Source organism: Gadus morhua, chromosome 4 (genome assembly GCF_902167405.1).
Source record: "Gadus morhua chromosome 4, gadMor3.0, whole genome shotgun sequence".
NCBI classification, from domain to species: domain Eukaryota; kingdom Metazoa; phylum Chordata; class Actinopteri; order Gadiformes; family Gadidae; genus Gadus; species Gadus morhua.
The window spans coordinates 35,410,437-35,427,936 of NC_044051.1; the positions used below are offsets into that span (position 1 = coordinate 35,410,437).

Here is a 17,500-nt window from a genome sequence, read left to right on the forward strand (position 1 = left end):
TCGATATTGCCATGATCGGACTCTGGTCGCCGTCCGTCACCTTTGCGACCAGTGCGCTCACAGCCTGGGCAGTAGTACATAGGTAGATGTCCTGCTTTCACTCTATTAGGTAGTCTAGACGGACAGACTGCTAGCACATTAAAGCTCTTAATGACAGCTGGCTCTTCGGATAATCGGAAAGTCATTTGTAATGACCTGTGTGTTTATTTGTGTGTATGCGTGTTCAACTGTGTGTGTGTGTGTGTGTGTTTATTTGTGTGTGTGTGTTCAATTGTGTGTGTGTGTGTGTGTGTGTGTGTGTGTGTGTGTATTTGTGTGTTGTGTGTGTGTGTCCGACTATGTGTGTGTGTGCGTGTGTGTGTTTGTGTGTGTGTGTTCAATTGTGTGTGTGTGTGTGTGTGTGTGTGTGTGTGTGTTCGGCCCAGGTTTGAACTTTTGGAGGTGTTGACCTTCGACTCCGTCAGGCGGAGGATGAGTGTGATCGTCAGAGCCAGCACCGGTAAACACACACACACACACACACACACACACACACACACACACACACACACACACACACACACACACACACACACACACACACACACACACACACACACACACACACACACACACACGTGCACAGTATAAAAACATTCTTCTACACCAATGCAATGTGTGTGTGTGTGTGTTCAGGTGAGGTGTATCTGTTCTGCAAGGGGGCCGATTCCTCCATCTTCCCCCGGGTGGTGTCTGGCAAGGTGGAGGAGGTCAAGGACCGGGTGGAGCACAACGCAATCGTGAGTGTCAACACACACACACAAACACACACACACACATACACACAAACAAACACACACACACTAAATACAATCAGCTGGGTTGTTTGGGTTTTCTGATTATGTTTTACCAATAGTACTACCAATGTGCATGTGCGTGTGTGTGTATGTGCTTGTGTATGTGTGTGTGCATGTCCTTGTGTGCGTGTGTGTGTGCTGTAGGAGGGGCTGCGGACGCTCTGCGTGGCCTACCGGGCCCTGACCCCGGAGCAGTACGAGGAGACGTACCGGCTCCTGAACGAGGCGCGGCTGGCCCTCCACGACCGCGACCGCCGGCTGGCCGAGGCCTACGACCAGATAGAGACCCAGCTGGTGCTGCTGGGGGCCACGGCGGTGGAGGACAGGTGGGGGGGGGGGGCCACACTGGGCTGTAGCACGCTGCTAAGGGGCTAGCCTCCATATCCTGTCTTTCTTTACTAGTTCTGTACAACGATGTCAAGGGAAGATGTCAAGGAGGAAGTTTATATGTACATATATATATATATATATATATATATATATATATATGGTTTGTATTCACACCAGTGGGAGATCAATTGAATCAACCCAAACCCTTCAATTAAACACAACTTTATCGATCATCCCAGGCTGGACAAGGAGGTGGCAGTACTAAGTGTTGACCCCCTTTTTAACTTCACTGTATGTAAAACGTTATTTTTGCAAACATGTGACCAATACAACTTTGAACTTGAACGTGAACTAGTGTAGTGATGTATTTAAATACCAAAACAAACGGAAAACTGTATTGATCATCGCAGGCTATAAGAGTATAGTGATATATTTTCAGTACAAAACCCCCCCCCAGAAAACTTGATTGATCGACATAGGCTGTAAGAAGAGGCGACAGTATCACATTATTGATGTAGTTTCAATATTTAAAAAAAACAACAACTTTATGGGCCATCCCGGGCTGTGAGATCAGGCGGCGACACGATACGGCGATGCAGATGATAAACAACTTGATGGATCCCCCCCTAGGCTCCAGGAGGAGGCGGCCGACACGGTTGAGTCGCTCCATCAGGCGGGCATGAAGGTGTGGGTGCTGACGGGCGACAAGATGGAGACGGCGGCGGCCACGTGCTACGCCAGCAAGCTGTTCCGCCGCGGCACGCGCGTGCTGGAGCTCACCACCAAGCGCACCGAGGAGCAGAGCCTGCACGACGCCCTGTTCGACCTCAGCCGCACCGTGCTGCGGCCCCACCGGGAACCCAGCGGCCTGGGCCTGGACCCCGACCCCGTCTCTGGGTGAGGCGCCGCGGGATGAGCGTGATGAGCTTCCAGACGTTCACAAATCTGCTCCTTTCTTTGTTTGTCGTTTGATTTGTTCCGTGCCTTCGTGCACTGGTCACCGCGTCTTTTCGATTTGTTCACTCGTTTGTGTCGATGGGTTCGTTCATTTCGTCAGTTCACTCGTGCACTCGTTTGCTCGTTCGTTCGTTCATGTCTTTATTTCTCCTCTCCTTTATTCGCCTGTTTGGTCGTTCGTTCGTTCTTACATTCCCTTCTTTCATTTGTTCACTCGTTTGTCCATTCATTCATTCATCAATTCACCTGTTCACTTGTTTGCTCCTTCATCCATCCATGAATTTATTTCTTCTCTCGTTTGTTCACTCGTTTGTCCATTCATTCATTCATCAATTCACCCGTTCACTCACTTGCTCCTTCGTCCATCCATGAATTTATTCCTTCTCTCTTTTGTTCACGCGTTTGCTCGTTCGTTCATTCATGCATTCCCTTCTCTCATTGTGTACTTACTACTCGATCATTCATTCATCAATTCACTTGTTCACTCATTTGCTCATGTCTGGAAAAAAACCCAATGACGTCTGATGAATGATGTCGTCCTTCATTCATTCATCCACCCGTTCATCCGTTCACCCCCCTCTCAAGCCTCTCGGGGGAGTGCAGTGACTTCGGGCTGATCATCGACGGGGCCACCCTGTCGGCCGTGCTGCAGCCCGGCCCGGAGGCCTCCAGCGCCGGGGACTACAAGGAGATCTTCCTGGAGATCTGCCGCAACTGCAGCGCCGTGCTCTGCTGCCGCATGGCCCCGCTGCAGAAGGCCCAGGTAAGGCACAGGAAGTCATGGGTGGACCCTTCCCACTGTAATCAGTGGGAGCACCTCCTGTGATCGACAGGCTGGATGGAATCCCCCGAACCAATCAGGGAAGAGATGCCCTGATTGGTTGAGAAATAAGCTGAGGGCGGTCTAAAATGGAGGTGGTTTCATGTAGTAGAGTTGTTGGGATTTGTATAGGATGTGTTGGGGCTCAATTTAACTTCTCATCTTTCATTGAACACACTATAGCGTCCAGTCCGGGGCGTGGTTTAATGTCACATACTGTATAATCTTCCTTCTCTCTCTATAAAATGCCTGCTACTAGTTTTCCTCATATATATTTTTTTCAATTCTTTGTCTTCTTTTTATTGGACTGAATCTCATTGCAGAATGAAAACTAGGATAGCAAAATAAAAGCCCGCCCTGGTACACTAGGTCAACCGCCTTGTCTCGCCAAAAAGCGGTCAACTAGAGATACAGCCAACATGTGTAAATAGCTGAGGGAAAGCCTGTAGACAAAACACATAAGGACTTTTACTTTGTCAACCTTCCGTATCTCGTTAGCATTGGAGCTAATCGTCCCGCGTGCTGTCCCTGTAGATCGTGAAGCTGATCAAGGCGTCCAAGGAGCACCCCATCACGCTGGCCATCGGGGACGGGGCCAACGACGTCAGCATGATCCTGGAGGCCCACGTGGGCATCGGTCAGTCCCACAGTGCTCCGTTTCTCTGAGTCAAACTGAGTAAAAACTTTACCGTTGCACCTTCTTAAAGATGACATATTATACCACCAGGTGTGAGTGTGATTAGCCGTTACAAGCCGTTATGAAAATCTGCCTCTTCTGACATCACAAGTTGGCGCGTCCACCTAGATGTGTGCTGGATAGATCTAAAACGGCTTGTAACGGCTAATCACACTCACACCTGGTGAAATAGTATGTCACCTTTAAGGTTTTGCGGGGTCGGGCCCAGCTCTCTGCAAGGAGGGATAATCTTAAATTTGTCAAGAAAATCGGTTGCTCGACCCGCTAGTATGCTTACCATGGTTGGCTATACGCCCTGAAGCGTTTAAGATTCGATTAGATTCTAGCCTCACGGCTAGACAGTGGGTTGCAGAAGCGAGAGAATGACATGTAGAATGACATGGACCACAGGTGGGAATCGAAACCTTGAACGTTGTCTAGCCTGTGGGCTAGACAGTGGGTTTTGTTTCCTCTTTTCCTCAACCCGCTTCCTGTCCCCTTTTCACTGTCCGGTCTTTCAAAGCACAAAAGCCAATTTATATATTAAGATTAAAAAGGAGAGAAAATGTCCACGGCCCGAATGGAAGCCAGTGGAAGTCTCTCACTCTCTGCTTCTTCTCCATCTTCTTCTGCTTCCCGTCCCTGTCCGGCTTTCCCCCCAAGGCATCATGGGTAAGGAGGGTCGGCAGGCGGCCAGGAACAGCGACTACGCCATCCCAAAGTTCAAGCACCTGAAGAAGATGCTGCTGGTGCACGGACACTACTACTACATCCGCATCTCCGAGCTGGTGCAGTACTTCTTCTACAAGGTGAGCAGGAGCTCGCCACCGCCACGTCCGGGCGTTCAGCGTTCACAGTATCAGTGCGGAAGATGGGTCATGTTCATATGGATGTCTCTCTCTCCCTCTCTCTCTCTCCACCGCAGAACGTGTGTTTCATCTTCCCCCAGTTCCTCTATCAGTTCTTCTGTGGCTTCTCGCAACAGGTCAGTACAAGCATGTGAGTGTGTGTGTGTGTGTGTGTGTGTGTGTGTGTGTGTGTGTGTGTGTGTGTGTGTGTGTGTGTGTGTGTGTGTGTGTGTGTGTGTGTGTGTGTGTGTGTGTGTGTGTGTGAGGCATAGAGTGGATGCACACATATGTTATGGACCACAGCTCACCTGCTCCACTCGCTTGCTCACATGTACATTACCACACACCCGCTATAAAAACACAGATGTGCACTGCTAAACACACAGACCAAAATATACAACACACAATGCACACAATGTAAAACTAACCCCTGATCCTTCTCCTCCACACCTCCTTCTCCTCTTCCCCCTTCTCTTGCCCCTTCCTCCATACCTCCTCTTCCTCCCCTTCCTCCATACCTCATCCTCCTCTTCCTCCTCTCCCTTCATCCATACCTCCTCCTTTCTCCTCCTCCTTCTACCTCCTCCTCCTCCTCCCTCCTCCTCCTTTCTCTCCCCCTCCTCCCCCTCTCCCTCCCCCAGCCTCTGTACGACACGGCCTACCTGACGCTGTACAACATCAGCTTCACCTCGCTGCCCATCCTGCTCTACAGTCTGATGGAGCAGCACATCAACATAGACATCCTGAGGAAGGACCCCACCCTCTACAGGTGGGCCGGGCTCCTGTGTTACCGTGGTGGCCATCTGGTCCATCTCTAGCGGACCCTCTGAACCAAGGAGAGCCCCCGGAGTGTATCAGATGCTAAGAGCAGTCAGGACACAACCAGTGCTTCTGGTCAATAATGTTCCAAGTTTTTTTTTTTAAGAGACACCTCTTCCGTTTAGAAAATAAAAACTTGACTTAAAAACTTGTTTTTTAAAGTTTTTAAGACTATTGCTTTAAGCAAGCAAGGAATCCTATGAGCCCTGCCTAGGTATTGGTAGTGGTAACAGTACTACAACGTTAGCGTCATTCTGTTGCTTCCTCCAGGGATATCTCAAAGAACTGCCTGCTGCGCTGGCCCATCTTCATCTACTGGACCATCCTGGGCGTGTACGACGCCATGGTCATGTTCTTCGGCGCTTACTTCCTGTTTGACAACACCACCTTCACAAGCAATGGACAGGTAGCCTGTAAAAAAAATTCCAAAACTACAACACGCTCTTATTTTGTAGTGATGTTGCGGTTCCTTCCCTTTCTCTAGAGTTGAATGCTACAGTCTGTCGCACACTTTATCGTTTTGTCATCGGTTTTCTTTTTTTGTTGTCCTCACACACACAATGGGTTAGCTGGCAGTAAGACTATTCCTGAGTAATGTTTAGGTTAAGTTAAGTTTTGTGTTTTAAGTTCAACCAGGTGTCCACTGATTCAGACCTCAACGACGTATCAATGGCGGTTGAGAAGCTCATTTAAGGCATTTCAACCCTTAAGTCTGAAAACAACATAAGATAAAAAATGTGACTAAATCCATTGATCAAATCCGAATGGAATGTATGGCAATAAGTTGACTTTAAAATATGTATTAAATAGTCAAGAAATGATTTTAGCTAGTTCTTTGATATAAGATAACTGTAATGGCAATTTGAAGATATCAGCCAGAGTAAGCTGGATATCGAAATTATCCAACCGGAAATAAAAAAACTTTCTAAAGCCACCCCCCAAAGCTTTTGCAACCAGTAGCAGATATTGTGCTTAGCTTAAAAGTGTAGTTTTTTTTTTTCAACTTATTTAAAACTGATACATGTACGACACATTTTTATTGTGCTATATGTATCGTCGGTTTACTTATGCCATATCCTCAACTTCTGTATAACTAAACCCTCAATTCAACAGACCCCCCCCCCCCCCCCCCCCCTCCCCGCCTTGTCTCCCAAACCCTGATACTCTATTATTTGACCTTCCAACGGCAGACGTTTTGTTTGATTCTCGACTCAATTGATTTTTTCCCACCTATTGCCTTGTTGATGATTATGTTGTTATGATCTTTCTTTCTTTCGAATGCTCTCTTTTCTGCCCTCTATTTCTACCCTTTCTTCAAAATTTTCTGACTTATTTTTTTCGTTGCCATTTCTTGGTTATGCCTCTCTTCTTCCTGCCCTTACCCCCCCGCCCCTCTTAGCTAATGACATCCAACACACAGATGGTAAGCTGCCCCTTTATTTCCTCCTCCATTTTGTGTTCCCACTCTTTCCTCCTACCTTTCCTCCGACTCCTTTCCTCAGTCCACTGCCTGCCTGTTTGGTCTCTCCTCGTGGTGCCATATCATAAACAAACCAAACACACCTACACATCGACAACACAACAAAATAAAAAGCACACATTACATACACATTGTTAACCGTCCATCCATCCAATAGCTGTTCACCGTTCATCCCATGTCCCTCCCTTGATTGCTTGCCACGGACCAATGAGCTTCAGGCATTCTTAGCGAACCACAACCACCCTAGTCCAACTCATTCCATGTCTCCCGTGTTTTGTTGTGCTGTCCAAACACGTTTCTTGTGTTTAGTTTGCAGTCATAGCTTTATAGTAGCATTTGTTATAGTACCCTAGGATTCAAACGAGTTTGAGGATAGTTCAGTAATTTACGAGTTACTTACAAAGTTTCAGCCAGAAGTTTTAAGTAAGTTAGTTTTTGCCACAGCCCTCCCTTTGGTACAGAATTATTCAATATAATGCGTTGAATGTTTTTTAGGAATGAAACCCCATGACTCAAACCGTAAAGATCAATCCAATCAGGGATTTAGCTTTCTCTCGAAAAAGAACATTGTTTTATCTCAAAACTAATCTGAATGAAACAATGGCTGCAGTATAAAGTTACAAAGCATGGAAACAAATGACGTCTATAAATACTCCAGAGACTCTAACCCAATCAACCAATCAAATCCATCACATGCTAGTTCTTTCATACACATGCCGCATTCAATTCAGAAGGAAAGTAAGACGTGTGCAAACATATCCCTGACCGGGGCGGCATTACGTATCAGCTGACAGTGTTGACGCTGTTTACAGATGTTTGGAAACTGGACCTTCGGGACCCTGGTCTTCACTGTGTTGGTCTTCACTGTTACGTTTAAGGTACCCACACGCACACACATTCACGCACGCACACACACACACATTTTACAATCCGTTTTATTGTTGATGGAGAGTTTCGAAGGTAAAGTACGTTTGGTTAAGTGGGTTTGAGGTTGGATTTTATGAGCATGGAACCACTTGCTCAGGGCTTTAGAGATGATGACGGACACATTAAAGAGACCTTAAGCTGTACTTATACTCTCTCTCTCTCTCCCTCTCTCTCTCTACCTCTCTCTCTACCTCTCTCGCTCTCTCTCTACCTCTCTCGCTCTCTCTCTACCTCTCTCTCTCTCCCCCTCTCTCTCCACCTCTCTCCACCTCTCTCTCTCTCTCTCTCTCTCTCTCTCTCTCTCTCTCTCTCTCTCTCTCTCTCTCTCTCTCTCTCTCTCTCTCTCTCTCTCTCTCTCTCTCTCTACATCTCTTTCTCTCTCTCCCCCTCTCTCCTCACCAATCTCTCACTGCCTCTCTCTCTCTCTCTCTCTGGTAGTTGGTCCTGGATACACACTACTGGACCTGGATCAACCACTTTGTGATCTGGGGCTCGCTCATCTTCTTTGTGGTCTTCTCCCTGCTGTGGGGGGGCATCATCTGGTATACACACACACACACACACACACACACACACACACACACACACACACACACACACACACACACACACACACACACACACACACACACACACACACACACACACACACACACACACACACACACACCTATTCAAAAACAAACTGCTGTAACGTGTCCCCTGCAGCCTTGTTAACCCGTCTCTCTGCGCTGTGTCGCCCCCTGCAGGCCCTTCCTGAACTACCAGAGGATGTACTACGTGTTCATGCAGATGCTGTCCAGCGGGCCGGCCTGGCTCAGCATCATCCTGCTGATCACGGCCGGTCTGCTGCCCGACGTGGTGAAGAAGGTGATCTGCAGGGCCCTGTGGCCCACCACCACCGAGCGCATCCAGGTACCACGCCCTCAGCCCGGCCCTGCCACACCCGCCTTCATACAGCGACACCACCAGGGTTGTGTCCCAAACCTGGTGGTGTCCCAACCTGGTTGCGTCCCTATATGTGTACTAGGGACACACAGAGATGCATAAACACATGTGTAGGTGCATGCATACATGCATACAGACACACACACACACACACACACTCGAACACACACACTTACGGAAACACACCTACACACGCATATATGTACACGCACGCACGCACACACACACACACACACACACACACACACACACACACACACACACACACACACACACACACACACACACACACACACACATACACACACACGTACATGTGTAGGGACACACAGATACATAAACATACATAGATGTGAAGGAACATGCATACACACAAGCATCCACACACACACACACACACACACACACACATTCACACACATGTACGTGCACATGTTTGCATGTATAAATGTTAACATAAAGACTTCATGAGCTAACTGAGATGCTATGCTATATGACTCTCTGGATTAGAAGAGGTCCACTAGCTACGATTACCTCCCGGCCATCCTTGACGTAAGTCAAGCCCCCCCCCCCCCCCCCCCTTCCTTCTCTATCTGTGTGCCGTGCCCGCTTTTTAACTTCAGAAGACTGGAAAACAACTTCTTAATACAGACACATTGGATTAAAGAAAACTGCAGCCATGAAAGAAGGCCTACACATTGGTGTCGCTCGGTAGTTTGCTCTAGCACAGAATGCTAGTAGCTGCTCTATTTGCCTAGTTGATAAAAAACTGAATGAACCTGAACATATGTTTGCTAGCGCTGACCGTCATTTGGTCCGAATAACTTGGTCACAAAGGGAGATGGTTCAAAAATGCATAAATGGCTTCTTTAACAATGACTTATTCCAGGTGTCAAATAAAGGCTGACTCACATTGCATAAACCATAATAATCTGGATGAACATCAAAACCTAGCGATGTGGGATTGATAAACACACAATGTATGCAATTAATCTGTAGTGTTTAATAACTGTACCTAACAAGCCGGTGAAGGGCTAGGCATGTACCCATAACTTAACCTTTCTGCTCAAGTGTTTTTACTCTGACTTCCCTGTCTGTTCTCTCGGTAGTAGTCATCACATCTTTACTGGCTAGGCTATTGAGCTTTGATTTATAACTGCTCCATCTTGATGGACTGGTCCTCTTAGACAAGACTCTAAATTGAATGCAAAGGTTGATATTGTTTCCATGTAAACCAATGGATTTGGAATCAGACGCAGCCATCTTTTTTTTCCGGCGAGTGCTCTTGCATGTTACCATCTAAGAGTTAAAATCCCAAATCCTTGGTATGCTTAAATTGATGATTAGATTCTGGGTTTAACTAATCTATTCAAATTGAATCAACACCCAACTCAAATCAAACCTTGAACTATGGTTAATTATTTTTTAAATTATGTAGCCTTTTTAAAAGGTATTACCAAATCCACAAAACATTGTTGTACTTTCAATTTAATCTTGTTCCACTCGTTGTTCCATCCTATTAACTCCTGTCTCCTCTCCATCCTCCTCTTTCTCTCCCCTGGTTTACCCTCCTCCTCCTCCTCTTCATCCTCCTCCTCTCCTCTTCCTCCTCCTCCCTGGGGCGGTTGCCGGGCAACGCAACAGATTAACCGACGGCGCCTGGCGTCGGAGCCTTCGACCATCTTTATGTTGACCTCCAGGCGACTTAGTTATTAAACTCCTCCTACGCCAACTGCCCCTCCCCCGTAACCTGGAGGTGACTTTCCTCTGTACTCTCTCCTTCTACTGTAGCACCTCCTCCTCCTCCTCCTCCTCCTCCTCCTCCTCCTCCGATCTCGTCCACTGCGTCTCCTTATTCATGCTGCTGTGTTGTGCTGCCATGTTTTCGTTTTTGTGGGGGATTACCCCTCATGGCCTGACTGGTTTTGCATCACCCCCCCCCCCCTCCCCTCTCTTGCTCGCTCGCTCTCTCTCCTTGTCTTGTGTGCCAAACGTGTGCATGCTTCTCGGTTTCGACTCCCCTAAGGAAATGCATGCTTCGTTGTGACCGTTTGTAACGCTGCATTTCATCATGAGTCGTCATTTGGTCGTTGGTCAAGTGGATCCTAGGAACTTTGAGGAGCCACAATTCTGACTACTTCGATGTCCTGCTTTTAGTGCCTGATGCTATTCATTATGATTGAATGGTGTTGTTGATCAACATACAACACTGTGCACTAAAGTTCATGTGAAGTACGTGCTTTGCATTTCTTTGCTTTAATTTGTATTTAATTTTGCTTCATTCTAATTCCAGTGGAAATACATTTTTTGCTTTCTGTGCATGTACAGTATGTTTGTGTGTGTGTGTGTGTGTGTGTGTGTGTGTGTGTGTGTGTGTGTGTGTGTGTGTGTGTGTGTGTGTGTGTGTGTGTGTGTGTGTGTGTGTGTGTGTGTGTGTGTGCACTTGTATTCATGCGAGCGTGCCCATGTATTCATGTGCGTGTGTGTGTTCCAGTGTGTGCGCGCACGCAGGGTGTTTGACAGGATCGTGGTGTACCAGAGTTCAGACTCCTTACTAGACGGAGTGGCCTTGTCTGAGGACTAGAGAAGCCACGCCCTGGTAAAACCCCACGCCACCGGGTTTGTGAACGTGTGGTGTGGTTACAGTTTGGTGTAGGACCCCGGGATTAGAAAATAAAAGTCTTGAGTTTGAATTCACTATATGAACTCATAACATTACATTCTTCATAATCAACATATGAATGTTTGATATTGTATGAGCCCGGCTGGAGTAATTCTCTTAGCATAGAGCATAGTGAATAAGGACTTTTACTTTCTAAACCGGGAAGTTCCTACGAAGTTTGGGGTTATTAAGAGGTGTTTTGTCACTAACGGTTTCGTTACCGATCTCAACTAACTAATGGTGAGCCTGCGGTGATGTTATGTTGGACGAAGGAGTGGTTGACGTAAGACTTACAGTACTTTACTACCTACTTAAACGTTAAGTAGTAAATTACTAACCCAACGTGTGTGTGCGTGTTTCAAGTAAATGTCAAAAGTTCAATGGAGCTCTGCTGCCCTCTTGTGGCACCAATTTAATAACGAATTAATAAACAAATGATTGAAGGAATGAATGAAGGAAAGCAATGAATGACAGACATAGAAAGAAGGATCAGAATGTGTGTGCTTGTGCATATGTATCGGATGGACACATTTACGTGCACGGTTGGTATGGGCAAAGGATTGGACCGTCATGCATGTGCTCCCATTCATTGCACGAGTTGTTGTGGTTTGGTGCAGTTGCGTTCGGAAAGACCAGCTGTGTTCTGTTTGGTTTGGTTTGGTTCTCTGTGTATATTTTTTGTGTTTACATGCTGGGATTGGGCATGGCTGGAGACCACTGCATTGCTTGTGCCTGCTTAAAAACACACACACACACACACACACACACACACACACACACACACACACACACACACACACACACACACACACACACACACACACACACACACACACACACACACACACACACACACACACACACACGCTGCTCTACACCACCCATGTGGAAAGGTGTGTACGTGACACTTCAATACTCCAATGCTGCAGGACTAACTTTGTTCTCTCTTTCTTTCAATGTCGCCCCTTCTCTCCCTCATTCTCTTTCCCTCCCTCCATCTCCCAAATACTTTTCTCTGTCACTCCATCTCTCTCGCTGTCATCTCGACATCAACCACGCTCTGTCGCTCGCTCTACCGCTCGTTCTCTCTGTCTACACCTCTCTCCATCTCTATAATATCTCCCACCATCGTCTCAATATCCATCTGTTTCCATCCCTCCATCTCTCCATCATTCATCATCTATCGACCTATCTCTCACTCTCTCCCCATCTCTCCATCGTCTCTTCTCTCTCTCTCTCTCTCTCTCTCTCTCTCTCTCTCTCTCTCTCTCTCTCTCTCTCTCTCTCTCTCTCTCTCTCTCTCTCTCTCTCTCTCTCTCTCTCTCTCTCACTCTCTCTCCCCATCTCTCTCTCTCTCTCTCTCTCTCTCTCTCTCTCTCTCTCACTCTCTCTCCCCATCTCTCTCTCTCTCTCTCTCTCTCTCTCTCTCTCTCTCTCTCTCTCTCTCTCTCTCTCTCTCTCTCTCTCTCTCTCTCTCTCTCTCTCTCTCTCTCTCTCTCTCTCTCCCCCTCTCTCTCTCTCACTCTCTCCCCATCCCTCTCCCTCTCTATCGTTCTCTCACTCTCTCCCCATCCCTCTCCCTCTCTATCGTTCTCTCACTCTCTCCCCATCCCTCTCCCTCTCTCCATCGTCTCTTCCCTCTCTCTCTCTCTCTCTCTCTCTCTCCCCCTCTCTCTCTCTCTCTCTCTCTCTCTCACTCTCTCTCCCCATCCCTCTCCCTCTCTCCATCGTCTCTTCTCTCTCTCTCTCTCCCCATCTCACTCTCTATCGTCCTCTCGTTCTCTCACTCTCTCCCCATCTCACTCCCTCTCCACCGTCCCCTCCTTTTCCTCACACTCTCTCCAATCATCCGCCCCCCTCTCCCTTCCTCCCTCCTCTCTCCCCCAGAACGCCGACAGGCTGTACCGGGGGCAGCTCTCGGAGTTCTCCCCCCTGGCCTCCCTCCGCGGGGGGCAGCAGGACCCCACCCCGCCGGCCCCGCCCCACCCCCGCAGGTCTGCTCTCGACTCTCCGTTCACCTCAGAGAAGAAGCTCATGTTCACACGCTGGCGCCCCAGGCCCGGCTACCCCTCCTTCCCCCCGCTGCTACGATTCGCCGGCCTCTCCCGGGGAGGGGGCGGGGCTAAGGGCCGAGGGGGCGGGGCCTATGGTAGCACAGGGCCCGAGACACCAGTCTAGTTTTTTTTTTGTTTGCATTGCCTTGGACCTTAACTTATTTTTTTTATGGTATATGTCGAAAAGTTATACATACCTATATGAAGAGGGGTTCTGGGTGTAGGGGTGAGGTACATTGACGCAGTTGTCGCCGCTTTTCCCTGGTGCAGAAATCTCAGGGTGCACGCATACACACACACACACACACACACACACACACACACACACACACACACACACACCCCTTCCTCAAATCGAAGGCAAAGCGTTCCTATTTCAGACGGCTTCTTCTAAGGCCGTTTGGTGATGTCACAGCGAACAAAAAGCTAGAAACCAAATCCCCACTGAGGAACCACCATCTCCATCGACGATCAGAGACCCTTCCCGTCACCCTGAACGGTCCATCAGTACTGCTCGTGCATTGGTTAACCCGCGTGCATTAAGTCACAGCAAAGACGATGATGCAACGAAATAAGATGCTGTATGATGACACGTAGTGGTGATGAGAAATGTGTCGGGGTTATGATTAAGGTCCATGCCTGCATGTGTTCATTTGTTTTCTGACCTTTACGTTTTCTTTTAATACCTCTTTTCTTTTTCCAAACACTCCTGCAACCTACACCTTCCTATCTGTCTACTCCTTCCTTCCCTCTCTCTCTCCCTCTCTGTTTCCATGTCTCTCTCTCTGTATAGGACTAACTGGTGTTGCCTGTGTGCAAACCTTCTGTCCAGAAATACTCCATAGTGGGAACCGGCGATACAGCGTCACTGTAAGGAGGGAGCGGTGGAGTAGTGGCCGGTCTGGCGTCTGAGTGGGAAGAGATGGCTGTTTGTTGTGCACTTGTTAAGGTCCTAGCTGTCAAGTGGTCTTCGGGAAGCTCAGAGCTTCCGACTGAATTTGGCGATAAACCCTTGCTTGTGACCTGCAGTAACTTCAAATGATCGGGTTTGAAGGCCGACGTGGATCACAGCCTCTTGGCCTACATGTAAACATTAACCATGCCTCATTTAACGTGCATTACAGACGAGTATTTGCCGGCATCGCAGCTGTAAGATAGCACACTGAGGAGCGCATACGTAACCTGAATTTATTGCTACAAGAATTATCGTCAAAATAAAAGATTTAGTAAGATTGTATTGTATAGTAACTAGCAATAAGCCATATTACTTTTTTTTTTACTTAATAACTTCAGGAATACCCATTTAATGTAATCAGTGTCTTTTGGACGCATGGGCATACATATATTATATTCTTATATAGTATATAGTAAATACATAGAGTATATTATGATATTATTACTGTCAATTAGCGAGTACTTCATTCTCTGTCCTCTGAATGGAAAACAAAAGTTCTCCCAACACTCAGACTGCACACTGTATCCTGTGGTTGTTCCTGTGCATAGTTTGGAGTCTGGTAGGATAGAGTAGTGATGTACTACCTAGATTGAGATGTGTATTTGTGTAGTGCGCGTTTGTTTGCGTCAGTTGTGTGACGTTTAGGCAGCGTGTGTCCGTGTGGGGAATCGCTTGATGTCTTTATGAACTTTTGCACTTTACAAAATACTTCATACTTTTGTTTCGGACAACTTTGTTTTCAGCGTACATGTTGAAGCTTCCGAATTTTCTTAACCGCTACTGAGTGTTTGTTAGGACAAACGACGAGAATGCACAAAACACAAGCGGTTCAGCCACGCAAGGATTCCCTTCGCCTTTCCCTTTGCCTTAAACACCAGCTAGCTAGCACGCAGCCCTCTACGTCACAACACCTGACCACAGCAGGTGGTCCCGCGATGTTAACGGAGATTTGAGAACGGCATTATCACTGTTACAGGATGAATGCTCTTTTTATGATCACTGATGCAATTTTACTATTTCTTTGATTTCTTTGACTGTTCAATTATATTTAAAAAAAACAAACAGATGAAGATTTATGTTTGGCTTGGCAGCATTTTGTAAACATTATCCCCCTCACACATCCGTCAATCACTTTCTATGCCAGACCTTGCTAAGTTCGGTCCATTTGTGATCTCACAAATTGTCCCATTAGTGAAAATTTGCTGTTGTTCTTTAGCTGGGGCTGTAAGTCTGAATCACAGAGGTCAGCATCACAGTGACCAACAGTTCCACACACAGAACGATCTACCAGGGTCCACGTTGTGACACTGGCGTGAGGAGGCGTTGACAATAAAACGAGGGGAACACTATTGCTTTGGGAGTGGGTGGTTCGGGAGCAGGAGCACAAAAAGCCTAGCAGCACAAAGCACAATGTTTTTTAGGAGGCCTTTGTTTTTTTGACACAGGGTCTTGTGTTGCGTTGAGGAGTTAGTTGTACATGTAGTGTGGTGTCATACAAACGAACAAACACATATTGAGTGGCGGTCCAATATAGCGGCCTTAAAGGTGTAGTCCCCATTGATCAAAATGGCTGAGCTTGTTTTGCTCCTGTTTCATTATCTCCTGTTGCTTTGTTCTTCCTAACACTACTGCCTCTTCCTTCATCGCCCTCCCTCCTGAGAGCCTTCTCTTTGTTTCTTAATGTTGTCTCTACTTTTTCTCTTCCCTTTCTTTCTTTTGTTTTTTTCGAAAGAAAGAACCGAAGAAAAAAACCCTTCGCATTGCTCCACATTGTCTACCTCACCACCCTGTTCTTTGGCGCAGCCGGCATCTCCACCTGACTTGATTGTCATGTCTTCGGCCATGCCCTCCCCTCCTCAGCCCATCCATCCATCCATCCATCTATCCATCCACCAGTCCACCAACCCGTCTCTGGTGCTCTCTGTCAACAGGAGAGCAGCTGAGATCCAGAGAGCAGACTGCCTGGTCATCGTGGATAGAGCGTAGATGTAACTGGAAAAAGTTGTTAATATGTTAATCGTAGATATGGTATTTCAACGTCGCCGTCGCCCTCCCCCCCGAAGCCTTGTTGCCGTAGCGATTATCTCAGGTTGCGTTAAGGTGCCTTGTGGGTCCTGAAGCGTTACAAACCTTACGTTAGCTATTACGAAGAGATGTCCCCTAATGTTTCGCAATTTCTTTCTTAGGCAGTTCACACACACACACACACACACACACACACACACACACACACACACACACAGACACACACACACACACACGCACACACACACGCACACGCACACACACACACACACACAGATAACATCTTAGAGGTCAAAATGATGTAGCTACAACCTTAGCTACAACCCAAGCCTCTGGAGCTGGCTAAATGGGACCGTTGCAAGGTGCAGGTTCAACATAAAGCCTCCAGTCACACCACACTGGACAGATGTTCCCCGGGGGGGATCTGTGTGGGTGTTGCGTTGGTCACAAATGGATACTTGAATGAATCACTCGGGCTATGTCGAGGTTCATTCACTTCAGAGTACACATCTTACACATCATGCACATCAACATCTTTTTTCTGTTTTTCCTCTTGAGATGTATGAACGTTATGGTCATTCCTTGTGACGAATGAGCACCTATGCTCCTGTGTGCATTCCAGCGGTCCGGCACGTCGCCGTAGGTTGACACTAAAATAATTGATGTATAATACATTCAATACCTGCGTTATATAAGAGGTGGTAACCAGATAATGTTGGGTCTAATTTTTAGAACCAAATATTCTCTGTCGTATATTCTCTGTGTAGAACCCAGAGGTGAATTGAAAGATATGAATGCATTTCTGAAGTTCTGAAAGAAATGTGTTTTCACTTGATGAAACGGCCAATCGATCAATCAATTAGACTTGATTGCTTCGATCATTGTTTGTTTAATCAATCCATCTTTGCCACCACTAGATGTCAGGTTGTCGCTATTAGCACTTCAAACAAATGGACGTTGTCTTCGGATACAAGCGACTGGTTTAAGTGGGCAGGGGCAGAATGTAGTATTAATGTCACCTCCTCACAAAAGTGACAAATACGTCAAAATAATATGTTTTTATATTAGCCCAACACACGCTTAAGAATGCTGCAAATGTGACGTTTAATGTTTATTGTCCCTTTAGGTTTGACCGAAGCATTTCAGTATTTCTTTATCCACCC

At 47.0% G+C, this 17,500-nt stretch overlaps 1 protein-coding gene across 5 annotated transcripts in view; it reads left to right on the top strand.

Annotated features, from left to right (window-relative positions):
• Window positions 1-17,500, top strand: part of LOC115542268 (probable phospholipid-transporting ATPase IH) — a 51,296-nt gene that overhangs the window by 33,006 nt on the left and 790 nt on the right. The window contains exons 17-32 of one of the 5 annotated variants that reach the window (XM_030354499.1): window positions 426-499; window positions 676-779; window positions 981-1,162; window positions 1,797-2,063; window positions 2,709-2,886; window positions 3,478-3,580; window positions 4,283-4,428; window positions 4,545-4,604; window positions 5,109-5,236; window positions 5,557-5,692; window positions 6,686-6,709; window positions 7,579-7,644; window positions 8,132-8,235; window positions 8,443-8,608; window positions 10,286-10,397; window positions 13,191-13,315. In XM_030354499.1, the coding sequence (XP_030210359.1) occupies window positions 426-499; window positions 676-779; window positions 981-1,162; window positions 1,797-2,063; window positions 2,709-2,886; window positions 3,478-3,580; window positions 4,283-4,428; window positions 4,545-4,604; window positions 5,109-5,236; window positions 5,557-5,692; window positions 6,686-6,709; window positions 7,579-7,644; window positions 8,132-8,235; window positions 8,443-8,608; window positions 10,286-10,357 (1,810 nt within the window). In that variant the 3' untranslated portion in view covers window positions 10,358-10,397; window positions 13,191-13,315. Of the gene's footprint in view, window positions 1-425; window positions 500-675; window positions 780-980; window positions 1,163-1,796; window positions 2,064-2,708; window positions 2,887-3,477; window positions 3,581-4,282; window positions 4,429-4,544; window positions 4,605-5,108; window positions 5,237-5,556; window positions 5,693-6,685; window positions 6,710-7,578; window positions 7,645-8,131; window positions 8,236-8,442; window positions 8,609-10,285; window positions 12,087-13,190 lie in introns of those variants that run through there. The other 4 variants (XM_030354495.1, XM_030354498.1, XM_030354497.1 and 1 more) reach the window with 4 other exon arrangements.